The following is a 13,478-nucleotide window of genomic DNA, read 5'->3' as shown; positions in this document are numbered from 1 at the left end:
ATTTAAATTGAGCCAATAAGGGGGAATTTGGGATATACTCTAGGCTGAGTAAAAAATAATGATATTGAAGTACATGGCAAGTAATCAGATGTATTAAACTGAGGATACAAAATTAGTCTGGGAGCATAAAGTGAAACAACTTAGGGAGTGAGAGACTGATTTCTCCCTCCCCCCAATTTTGTAGTGACATTTTAAAATTATTTTAACTGTGATTCAAACTAATTAAATAAAATGTAACATATAATAGAAGATAAAAAAAATTATCCATTATGCCATAGTTATAAAATAAGCAGTGTTACTTTCATCATTCTGCACATAAGCAATTTTTAAAAAGTGGCTATAAATTATACATTTTCTTAGAATGTAACATATCTTAAATCTTTAGAAGAATTCCATGTAAGAAATCATAAGTGTACTATTTGATTAATTTTTATGAAGTGGACAAAGTTACTCATGTAACTTTGGTGGTTGGTTACATGAGTAACATGAGTAAGGGAGCACCACAAAGTTACATGAGTAACTAACCACCACAAAGTTACATGAGTAACCAACCACCACAAAGTTACATGAGTAACCAACCACCACTCAGATCAAGAAATAGAAAATTACTGGTATCCCGGAAGCCCCACATCATGTCATTTTCCAGGTATCCCTCCTTCCTCATTAAAGGTAACTGCTAGCCTGACTTCAATACCATAGATGAGTTTTAACTGTTTTCTTTTATTATCTAATGGACTCTTAGACTCTGTAAAATTTTCCCTCTTTTGTTTGACATTATGTTTCTAAAGATTTATCCTATTGTTGCTTTAGCAATCTTTTTTTATTCTCATTGCTTATAGTGTTCCACTATATTACTATGTCAACATTTATTCAGGAGGCATAGCTTTGGGGTTGATTCCTGGTTTAGGACTATTAGAATAATACTGCTGTGAAATTTTTTATGCCTTTTGATCCACATTTCTCATGGGTATAAACCTAGCAATAGAATTGCCAGGTTAGGGTTTTGTTCATGTTCAGTGTTAGTGAATAAAAATGATAGACACGGTTCCCACATTTCATGGATTTTTCACCAATTTACCTTCCTACAGCAGCTTTAGAAAAATTTTAGGTGCTCCACATTCTCACCAACCCATGGTATTCTCAGTTTTTTCTAGCCATTCTACTAGATGGGTAGTGGTAGCACATTGAAGTTTAATTAGCATCTTAATGACATAGTTGAGCAATTTTTTTCATGTTTGTTGGCCACTTGTACAACTTTGTGTGTGTGTGTGTGTGTGTGTGTATGTGTGTGAGAGAGAGAGAGAGAGAAGTCCTTGACTGTTTTTCTATTGGTTTGTTTTTTTAACAAGTACTTTTACATTCTGGTTATGAATTTTTTTTGTACTGGAAATACCTCTTTCCATTTGGTACCTTGCTATTTTCTCTTTATAAGCATCATATATGAAACAGAAGTTTATACCAGCATTTGAGGAAAGTGGGTAAGGGCTTGTGGGAATTGGTATTCTCCATGTTCTTCTTGTTCCTTTTCTGTAAATTTTGAAATCATCACAAGAAGATAAGGAGGATATTACTATCGTCAAGATGTCATTTTCCAGTTGCTTTCTAGTATATTAGAAATAAAGTTGACTTTCTAATATTGACTGTTTCCAACAACCTTATTAAATTTATTTTTAAAAGTTTATATGTTCTTTTGTACTTTTTGCCTATACAGTAATGTCATCTGCAAATTTTTTTATTTACTCATTTTCCGTATCTTAATGCCTTACGGTCTTTTTGCTTTACTATACTGGCTAGGGTCTCTGTTATAATATATTGAAGTGGTGATGGTGGACATCTTTGCTTCATTCCTGGTCTTATGGGGAAAACTTGTGGTATTTCACCATTAAATAAGATGTTTGATTTTGTTTTTTTCTTTATTAGATTGAGATAGTTTCCTTCTTTTTAGTCCATGTTTCTAGTGGGTATTGAATCTTATTAAAGCTTTTCTCCATCTGTTATGTGGTGAATTACACTCATTGATTGTTTCATTGTTAAACTAACCTGGCGTTACTGGAATAAGCCTAATTCAGTGTGAGAGACTATTCTTTTATTATATGTCACTGCCTGTGTGTCAATATATTGAGTTTTTTTCCCACCTATGTTATGAGAGAGTAATAACTTTCTTCTCTTTGCATTTTAGAAAGGGTTGCCTACATTTCTTTTTTCTGTAAGGTTACTGAAAGATAGTTGTCATATCTTAATCTTTAGAAGAATTCAATGGTGTTCTTTTGTGTTAAGCAATTTCTTCACAAGGTTTTTAATTATGTATTTACATTCTTAAGTAGATATAGCTTCTTATTTTTGTTTTTTCTCATATTGGTTTTGGTAAGTTTCCCCTCTTTTTTTGGAATGTACCCATTCTAAAATTTCAAATTTTTTGCTAGAAGTTGTTCATTATATGCTTTTGTTGTGATAATGGCTATAGACAATCTTGATATGGGTAATGTACACTGTTGCTTTTTTTCTTGATAGTTGTTGCTCAGACCTATTTATTATTATTTAGTTTTTTCTTTATTGAACTAATTTTAGCTTGTTTTTTTTTCTAATTGTATGTTTTCTGCTTTTGTCTTCATTATTCCTTTCTACTTTAGTATCAAATTACTATTCTAATTTTTTGAGATGGAAACTTAAATAATTATTTTCAGTCTTTCTCATCTAATACATGCACTTAAATACTGTAAATTTCCCTCTAGTCATTTTAGCTTTTTCATACATTCATTTTGTTTTGTGCCAGTCATTATTCAGTTTATATCAAAATTTTTTATTCCCATTTTTTAGTATATGGTCATGAATTATTTTGAAGTATTATTGCTTAATTTTTAAACATATATGCATTCTCTAATCTCTTAAAAATAGATCTTTCTTAGGGGCCTCACTCGTGGCGCAAGGGGTTAGGATGCAACCTATGAAGCTGTCAGCAGCCACTGCAGCACTGGTTCGATACCTGGCCAGGGAGGTGCCCACATGGCGCAGCAGACCTCTCCTGACTCGCCCGGTGCTCCCCTCAGCAGTGTATTTCAGTCAGTCTGAGTGTTCTGCTCCCCACTCTGTTTCTGATGAATCCTCTCACCCCCTGCAGCTCTTATCTGTACCTTAGGTCTTTGTATGCATGAATAAATAAATAAATATTTAAAAAATAGATCTTTCTTAATTTAACTGTAGTCTGAATTTTTAGACTTTTTTGTTTTTTTTTTTTTTTTTAAGGTATAATTTCTTCCCCCCCCCCCCAAAGTTTTATTTATTTATTTGTTTGTTTGTTTATTTATTTATTTATTTGTACAAGCACTGGGTACAGTCAGAAGCATGGGAGGTGAGAGAATTCACCAGAGCCAGAGAAGGGAGCAGAGCAGGCAGAAGGACCGAAGTACACTGCTGAGGGGAGCAGCGGGCGGCAGGAGAGGTCTGCGCGCCATGTGGGACCCTCCTCTGGTGGCTGGGAAGCAGCTGGGGATTGAACCAGCGCTGCAGAGGCTGTAGGCAGCTTCGCAACCCAGCGCTCAGCCGCTCCGCCACCAGGGAGGCCCTTGTGTTTTGTTTTTTAAGAAAGTTTTGGTGAAGAGTTCAGTTCTTTTTTTTCTTTTTCTTTTTTTTTTTTTAGGATTTACTTATTTATGCATACAAAAGCTGGGACACAGGACAGAGATGTGGGGGGGTGAAAAGATTCAACAGAGATGGAGTGGGGAACAAAACAGGCAGACTGACTGATACACCTTGCTGAGGGGAGCAGCGAGCGAGATAGGAGAAGTCCACCGCACCATGTGGGTTGCTCCCTGGCCGGCCTGGGATTGAAATCCTGCTGCAGAGGCGGATTGCCTCATAGTGTGGTGCTTAACCTCTTGCGCCAACAGGGAGGCCCTGAATTTTTAGACTTTTGATTAGTTGTGGTCACATTAACTCCCAAATAAGAATATGCCAATTTACATTTCCTTAGCAGCAAGATGAGAATTTCTAGTTTCTTAAGTCCCACCAATACCAGGTATTATTTCTTTGAAGTGCTTTCTGATTTAATAAGCAAGAAATAACATATCTTTGTTTTAAGATACGATTTTTTTAAATTACTATTCTGATCTTATTTTTATGATCACCTTTTATAAACCACTTTTTTCCCCATAAATTTCTATTCTTGTCCTTGCTGATTTAATTTGTGTGCCAGTTTTTCTCTAGTTTGAGAGCTTTTTAAAGCTCTTTTAGCAGAAGAATATACTGGTTACATTTCTTTTCTAGAACCACAAATCTTTTGGTTATGGAAAAGACCTGGCAATTGTTCTAGTTAAGGAAAGGTCACTGGCAAAGTAAATTCACAGTGGGGAAGGTAGGAGAAGAGGGATTGAAGAACTAATTAATTAAAAGTTCTGAGTGTGAGAGAAGACTCAAGATGAAGCTTATGTGTACGTTGTGCATTCCTGGTAACTAATGAGCCCTTAAACAGAATGTGGAAACCCAAGAAGGTACAGAGCCATGATGAATCTGATTTTTATGGAGGTCACAGTGCCTGAAGCTTTTGACGTTATCTGTCAAGTAGTAATATGGGTCTGATACTTGCTCAGGAGAGAGAAGACAGAGTTGGAGAGAGAAATTTGGGAATTATCTGCATATAAATAAAAAGTGTTGAAAGTTCAAGAAGATTTGGAATAAATAAATGAATTTCAGATGTCCATGGTTATAAGAAAACCTAGAAAAGCCTTGAGGTTATGAGGTTGGACTTTGTAGAAGGCAGCCTTGTCATTTCACAGATAATTCCCTGATAACTTTGTAAGAGATTCATTGGATAAATAATTGTCAGGCCTGATCTAGAATAGTCATTGCAGGGTAATTGGTCACCGCTGTATGATATATTGAGACAAATGCCACCAACTATCAGAAACAGAAACTAATTTCTATATTCCCCAGTATTCTTTAGATACATACATACATTTCATTCTGTGACTTGGCTTTTTTTTTTTTTTTTTTTTTTATAGTTTACTGTCATGGTTTTTGGGGCATACTTGTTTCACGAATTTTGTGATTTCTGGACTTGATATTTATGCAGAACTAATCTCTCCTTTTTGTCAATCTATCCATCTATCCTTATCTGTTTTATAATCCTGTTCTAATTTTAGCCTGATCCTTCCTATTTTCTTTTGAATATTAAATCTTTAGTAGTAATGTCAGCCGTTAAAGAGAGCAGTGATTCAAATGTATTAAGCAGGTTCTCCCCATGAATCTGTCTTTATCAAATGCATACTATATCAAATGCATTTGTTCAGTACATTTATTTTCCCTTCCTGTCTTAGACACATGTAGAAATGTTAATTGTAAACTTTTGAAATGTTAAAAGTAACTTACTAATTCCTAATCCTACTTTTTGAAACAATAAGCTTCTGAGGAGAGAGTTCTCTGATCCTTCTGAAATAGAGTAACAGGACGAGTTCAAACTCAACCATCAGTACTAGTACATGTGACACTTGGAGTTGCATAGTGTAGTAGAAAGTGATTAAGCGAACATAACCTGTAAGTACTGTGAAAGTATTAAAAAATAATGAAAAATCAGCTTTCTTTTTTATAGAATTTCACTTTAAAATTTGGTCAGAAGTAGAAGTAGTTTGTTTTAGTAAAATAGACATCTAAACCATTTAATAACCTTTTAAAATGGTTTTTAGTATCACAGCTATTTTCTTATGCAGTTCAAAATTACATTCAAGAAGGGCCATTTGGTCAAATTGCCAACTGTTTGTCAAGTGTCTGCTGTAGGTGTTTCTTACTGTTGGTCTTTGATGTGTCAGTTTTTGGCTGATGAGTAATTACCCTCGTATACTGATAACTTGGAGTTAAGTGCAGCCCTGAATATGAATAAAGCATTTTGTTTCTCAGCCTAGAGAACCTGATATGTCCTTTCTCTTCATTTCAGTCAGCAAACTTGTCAATTAGCCACATTTGAAAAGTGATTTTTGATTAGTACAATCAGTAAACATGGAATCATCTGTGTGATTGCCATGCTGACTAGGTAAATTATCACTTGAGATATTTGTGAAGCCTTGGCTTAGATGGCCTTAGAGCTGTAGGAAGGGGATAAGTTTTTAAAGACCGATGGAAAAAATTAACTGTCGTTTTCCTCTTGCCTGTGCCTTTCTGAAGTGCAATTCACTACCTTAGAATTTTTTTTCCCTCCCTCTCAAATGGATCTTCTGTTAGAGCCATACAAATGAATGATAATAAGTTTGTTTTACCTTCTACTTCGTTACTTACTAGCCAGGAAAAATTTCTGCCTTGTGAATACTTAGGGGCAATCTGTCTATTGATCTCTCTGTCTGTCTGTCTATCACCCAGAGCCACATGAAGAGATTTGTTTAAAGGTAGCCTTGGAATTTTTCATTGATATTTTTTTCTTTTGTGAATTGAAAGCAAGAGATGTTTAATTGTGTGACAGGGGTGTCTTTTTTTTAAGTTTTAGGAAGTTTGTTTAGTTTTCAGCAGAAAACTGTGTTTTTCACATGTGCAGAATTTGTCAAAAAAAACTTGTTTTAGAGGGTGAGCAATAGTAAATGCAATGGAATAGAAATTTCGTCATTTTTTCTTAAGCCCAGAAAATAGCTATTGGAGGGGTTACCTCTCTTTAAGAAAAACATTTATACTTAATGAACTTTCACATTCCAGTTCTCTTAGAAATATTGTGCTCAGTCTGACATGTAGTATGTTTGAATCTAATAAATATGTATTCCTAATGTGATTGCTTTTCCTTCGTTTGTATTATTCCTCAGAGAAAATAGACAAGCTTTTTTAAGGGCCTTTGTTTTTCATAAAACATTAGAATAAGTACTTCTATAGACTTTTCTTAGTGTAGGTATTAGGTATTTTTTTCATTATCATCACTCAGTTTTAAATTATTAGGGATCCTGTATGGAAGCTTCCCTAATTATTGAGAAGGATATGTATTCTGTGATGATATATAGAGAAACACCATGGAACCAGAATGACATGAATTAAACTTAATGGTAAAAATAAACTTGTTTCCAGGGTGTCTATAATGATTCTGAGACATGTGAGGTACAGAATTAAACAGGGGTTCAAATGAAATCCACTGTATATATTTTTAATACTCACTAAGTCTCATAAAATAATTTTTATGCAGTATCTTAATAGGTCAGTGGGCTTCATGTTTAATAAAGTAATGCTCTGGAAAGGTGGCCTCGATGTACTTTTAAGTAGATTGCTTTCTCATAAATAGTAACTCATTAAAAATTATATAATGTATCTTAAATTTTTCCATGGAAATAAATCACACAGATTAAACTATTGGTGTTCCTGTAAGGATTTCTGGGTTTAACCCTACTAATTATGATTTTCTGATAGCGTATAGTCTATAATAGTGGTTCAGAAGTTAATTTGGACCTAAACCAGGGATCTTCTTGCCTTATTTTCTGTGGGTTGTATAACAATTAGCTTTCTGAGTTTCTGTTCAGGTTTTGAATATCTAATGAGTACCTTGAAAACTCTGCATTGTTCCTCAGTTTGACTGCTACTCTGGTTTGGTTTTTTAAAAAATTAAAAAGGAATTTTAATTCAAATTGACTAGAGATTTCACATTTCCCTTAAAGTGGGATTCATCAAGAAGTAAGAGTGGTGAAGGTATCCCTGCTCCTTTTCAAAATAGGCAGATATCTGTAGGATTGATTGCTTAACACTCAGGTGTTGACCCATGCACCAAGGGGCAGCCAGCCAGGGTAGCTACAGATGGACAACTTTCTCAGCTGCTCTGCCGCAGGTCATCTGTCCATTTAGGAAACTTTGTTCAGTCTGGCATATTCAGCCATGCTGAGGTGGGAGGAAACCTGGAGCAGAAGTAACTGTGGTTTTGCATTAGAATCATTGTGAGCAGACAGGTATTTTACTTGTCTCACATTCTTCTTGGGAGTTCTTTCGAAGCACAATTCTACTTTTTCTTAATAAACCCAGATTGCATTTTTTTGGTTCCTAACCAGAGTTAAGCTTTCATTTCTTTTTTCCTTTGAGACAGTAATTTTGAAAAGCATGTTTCTAGTTTGTGTTTCCATTAATATGTGAGTCTGAATACATTATGGTAAGCCTTGTTGTCCTTGGGTCTCAGGAGTCTGGAGGAGGTTACTGTCCTCAGACAGTGAAGTCATTAGGCAACTCCTGGAACCAGCTGTTTTAATTAGGTCACATGCAGACCCCACTGAAGGGTGACTGAGAGGACTGCAAGGCTGGAAACTGGAGAGGTGGTTGGTCGATACTGACCTGACTGTGCTACTACGGAACGCCCTGTTTATTACTTAGAGAAACAACAGCCATTTGATCGTTTCTTGTAATTCTGTGTTGCTAGTTCAGCTTTGTGTTAGGGAAAGAAGTTTGGCTATCAGAGAACAATAAAAAAGTTGGTGGTCCCTTTATTAACATGTCTTACTGACTTGTGTTGGAAAGATTGTGTGCTCTCCAGCTTTCTGTTAGAACAGCTCTGTAAGTTAGAATACTGTTTCAATTTACACATTTAGGGGGAAATTGTCAAGACTTCTACTGAAGTTACAATTCATTCAGTTTCTGTTTATGGAAAAAGCATAAATCCTTTTGCACAATGCTTAAAATATATACTTTCACTTACCCATCACAAATGTGAGTTTAATAATGTTTAATGATGTTTCATTGTCAAAATGCAATTAATAAAACAAGTGAAAAACATACTGACCCTATAGGTTTCATATCTTTTTTTGTTTTCAGTGTGTGTAGATTATGCCAGTTTGTTTCCTTTATATTTTATCTTAGGTTTGTTTGTTTGTTTCAAGAATTTTTAATTATAAAATATGTGGGTAGATGAATTGCTGTTACTTTTTAAAAATCGTGTTTAACCCTTCCCTGTTTATTTTCCAGATATGAGGCCCCAGGATTCCTGGCGAGGTCCTCCTCCCCTTTTCCAGCAGCAAAGATTTGACAGGTAATATTAGGACAAACGTAACTTTTTAAGTATTTTCTCGCTTTACCATTTGGGGTTTGGGCTTCCCATGCATTGAAACATACTTCCTCCCAAGTTTCTCTTGTGCCTATCCTTCAGGAAAATAAATGGTTAACATGTTGAAGTAAAAGATTATGTTTGCTATACTTTCCTATTTTTCTTGCTTCTTGGCCTTTATTTTATTGAAGCTTTTCAGGTGCCCTGAAAAATGCAACATAGAGAGCTTAAAATTGTATTAGGTTTTGGTCAGGCTAAACAAATTTCTTTTTAGAAGTGTTGTGTGGCTTAATGAGGCATAACTAATGGTGTTTCACTTTTATCATTTCTGTGCGGGCAACACAGCATTAGTACAGACCAACCATTGATTCTTGCTACAAACCTCTTGAAGTCCTAATCAGCTTCTTTGGTACAACTTTTTCAGGGCTGACAAGCCTATTGTAGGGCAGTGTCACTGTAGGTCAGTAGTTATTAGTTGCCACTGAAAACAGTTTCTTTAACTACTTAAGACTGAACTGAATTAAACGCAGAAGGGACTCAGAAGAGGATTATGGGATCTGCAGTCTAATAAGTACCACAGACTAGGAAGAATGTGACATGGTTTAATAACAAGGGATGTTTGACATGTGTTCTTTCATTGATAACTTGTGTGCTCCTAAATCAGGTGGTCCCTACATGACAAGACAGCAAGGCGTGTTATGAATAATTACATTAACATCCATAGAATAATTTTTTAAAGGGCAGTTTTAAGATCTATCCTTTATGCTAGTTTTGTCAGAATTTGTAAATGCTAAAATGAATTAAGCCCATCGCAGTCTTCCTTCTTTGCCTTCCTAATTCCAATGTTTGTTCCTCTTTCCTCTATTATTTTAGCAGTCTGATCTGTTCGGAAGTGAATAAAGCATTGTTATGAACAGGGTTATGAATACTGTTCCCCTCTTTTGAAAACCCTTCCTTTTGGAGGCACCAAAATTTCATTATTTTCTTTAAACAGATAAAAGAAATCGTTATTTATTAATAATATCAACTACGTAATGCAAACTGCATTTTAAATATAATACAAGTAATAATGCCTGTATTTGTTTTTTTAATATAAATGCTCAGAGACACCATATGTCCCATTTCAGCATCCTCAGAATAGCACCATTTTCAAACTGATACAAAATAAAGGATAAATTTTTTCTAAATGCTATTATCACCTTAAACTAATATCCTTAAATAGCTGTCATTCTACAGTAAGTCTGTCAGGTTGATTTTAAGAAAGCCTTAAAAATTAAGTCTTCCCTGCCTTGTTCCTTGTTTTCTTCCTATATTAATAGTCACTAGCATTTATTGTCTACTTACCAGGTGTGAGCACTGTGCTAATAATAATAAGCTTTTAGAAACATGACTTAATTCACTTCCTTTAGTAACTCTTCGAAGTATTGTTTTAAATATACACTTTTTAAGTATATACATTTTTACAGAGGAGGAAACAGGCACACAGAAGTTCAGTAGCTTACCTAAGGTCTCTCTGACACACCATTCTTCACTAAGAAACTTTTCACTTGAACAAAACTTATCTGAATACTTATTTACTATGTTATAGTAAAGCCATAGGGACTTCAAAGTAAAGGATCTACTTTCACTTCCAAGGCACGCTTTCTTGAGTTTTGACAGTTTTCCTTCTCTGTATACCTTAAAAGTTTTCTCAAGATCATCACCATTGTCCCTTCTATTGTCCTGACATCCATTGTGGTTTTGTTCTGCTGCCCTAGCCAAGTACTGGTATTGTCCTGACTGACTTTGTATACCCAGCAGATTAGGCACAAGTTTTGTAGGGGCATTTTGAGTTTAATATGAGTAAGAAACTTAAAATTGTGCCTAAAACAAAAATGTTTTTAAGTTGTGAAATCTCAATATTAAGTCATGAGTATATACTTTCTTCTCTATAACTTGTAAGGAATGACTGGTCAGACTGACAAGTACTACAGAAATGACTAATGCACTGTACTTCCTAACAGGCTAACAGAGACATTCAGGATGGCTGTTTTCGTAACTTTAGTTCTGCCCCCTTGTCTGTGTTCTTGTCAGAGTGAGCTTCTCTTCTGGCTATATCCAGTGTGGCCAAGATTTTATTAACTTATACATGGGTGTTAAAATCAGTCACAGATATCCCTTAGAACTCTGACTTGTCATAAGTATAAATTAAAAATACCGAAATTGGTGAGCATAATAGAATTAGTTCTATTTTATGTCTTAAATTATGGTCACTTTTACCAATTTATTCACAAAGAAAATAGCTATCCTGAATGTCTCTGTTAGCCTATTAGCAAGTACAGTGCATTAGTCATTTCTGTAGTACTTGTCAGTCTGACCGGTCATTCCTTACAAGTTATAGAGAAGAAAGTATATACTCATGACTTAATATTGAGATTTCACAACTACTAAGTGGTATCACTTTTACTAGGACTAGGTTTCATTGATTCTTAGATCAATGCTTTTTTACAATACTATTGAGAACCCTATTAACAAAGAAACATTTTAGTGTATTTTTTCCTTAAGCTCACCGTATTTCTTGAATTATTTCCTAACTTTGAGATAATTTATAATCTTTATTTTTTATTTAAAAACACAACAGAAATCCTCCCCCCTTTTGTCTCCCCACACAGACAACTTAGTTCTAATAGTTTGTGTTTAGAAGAGATGTCCAGCATTTGAGTTCCTTCGTCTTCAGTTCTGCCCCATTGTCTGTGTTCTTGTCAGAGTGAGCTTCTCTTCTGGCTGTATCCAAGGTGGCCAAGTTTTATTACCTTATACATGGGTGTTAAAATCAGTCACAAATATCCCTTAGAATGCTGATTTGTCGTAAGTATAAATTAAAAATACCCAAATTGGTGGTAATTATGCTTCATAATACCAGCTTCTTTCCAAAACAGTAATTTAAAAACTTAAAAATGTTTTTTAAAAAAATGTTACAAACTAGTTTATAATAAATCATGAGTTAAAAAACTTTTAACTTATAATAGAAAATATGAAATTAAAAAAACCTACTGAATGGGAGGAAATACACAAAATATAACCTGACGAGGGGTGGTATCCAAGATACATAAAGACTTACACAATTCAACCAAAGAAAAACTATCCAGCTAATAAATGGGCAGCAGATCTGAGCATAAAGTTCGTCAAAAGAGGATATGGAAGGGACCTCCCCGGTGGCGCAGCGGTTGAGCGCTGGGTTGCGAAGCTGCCCGCAGCCTCTGCAGCGCCGGTTCAATCCCCGGCTGCTCCCCGGCCACCGGAGGAGGGTCCCACATGGCGCGCAGACCTCTCCTGCCGCCCGCTGCTCCCCTCAGCAGTGTACTTCGGTCCTTCTGCCTGCTCTGCTCCCCGCTCTGGCTCTGGTGAATTCTCTCACCCTCCCGCGCTTCTGACTGTACCAAGTGCATGTATAAACAAAACAAACAAACAAACAAATAAATAAAACATGCCTCTATATATTAAAAAAAAAAAAAAAAGAATGCTTTAAAAAAAAAAAAAGAGGATATGGAAGGACAATAGATAAATTGTTCACTATTGCTTCCAATAAGTGAGATGCAGGTTAAACTACAATGGGGTACCTGTGAGAATGGCACATATTAAAAAGACCCCCCCCAACAACAAGTGCTGGAGAGGATGCAGAGAAAGAAGAATCCTTATAACACCGTTGTTGTGAATGTAAAGTGGTGTGGCTATTATGGGAATCTTGCATGATACTACTACACCAGCAGTGCCCCTTTTGGTGTAGCCATTATGGAAGGTGGTCTGGAATTATCTTTAAAGTTTTGGTTTTTTTTTTAAGATTTATTGATTGATTGATTGATTGATGTATACGTACATACATACATGCACTGGGTACAGGCAGAAGCGCGGGAGGGTGAGAGAATTCACCAGAGCCAGAGCGGGGAGCAGAGCAGGCAGAAGGACCGAAGCACACTGCTGAGGGGAGCAGCGGGCGGCAGGAGAGGTCTGTGCGCCATGTGGGACCCTCCGCCGGTGGCCGGGTTGCAGCCGGGGATCGAACCGGCGCTGCAGAGGCTGCGGGCAGCTTCGCACCCAGCGCTCAACCGCTGCACCACCGGGGAGGCCCTGGAATTATCTTTAAAAACTTAAGTATAGAAATTCCATACAACCAACAGTCCCACTCTTGAGCACCTAGCCAAAGAACACGAAACTATCAATGCAAAAAAATATATTTCTGCAATGTTGATGGCAATAGCTAGGACTTGGAAATAACCTGAAGACAGGAAATAACCTGTCTACCACTAGAAACAGTTAGATAAGGAAGATGTGATCTAAGCACTGTATGGCGTTCTACTCAGCCATAAAGAGAGAGAATATGCAGCCCTTTTCAGCAAAATGTGAATTATGTATAGTAAAGCAAGTCAGAAAGACAAATACTGGACATTTACATACAGGATAATGTTTTAAAATATTTAGAAAACTAGTAGACATTACACTGTTGAGCACTCTGAAGTTA

At 35.9% G+C, this 13,478-nt stretch overlaps 1 protein-coding gene across 2 annotated transcripts in view; it reads left to right on the top strand.

Moving 5' to 3' along the window:
- The window catches only part of XRN2 (5'-3' exoribonuclease 2), an 81,137-nt gene that overhangs the window by 62,325 nt on the left and 5,334 nt on the right, over nt 1-13,478 (top strand). For both annotated transcript variants that reach the window (XM_037493887.2, XM_037493879.2), the window contains one exon: nt 8,902-8,965. In XM_037493887.2, coding sequence (XP_037349784.1) covers nt 8,902-8,965 — 64 coding nt within the window. The remainder of the gene's footprint in view (nt 1-8,901; nt 8,966-13,478) is intronic.

The sequence above is a fragment of the Talpa occidentalis genome, unplaced genomic scaffold, assembly GCF_014898055.3.
Source record: "Talpa occidentalis isolate TD23 unplaced genomic scaffold, MPIMG_talOcc4v2.1 talOcc4.10, whole genome shotgun sequence".
NCBI lineage: Eukaryota > Metazoa > Chordata > Mammalia > Eulipotyphla > Talpidae > Talpa > Talpa occidentalis.
The sequence above is the reverse complement of the archived record's forward strand: the minus strand, read 5'-3'. Positions and strand labels throughout refer to the sequence as shown.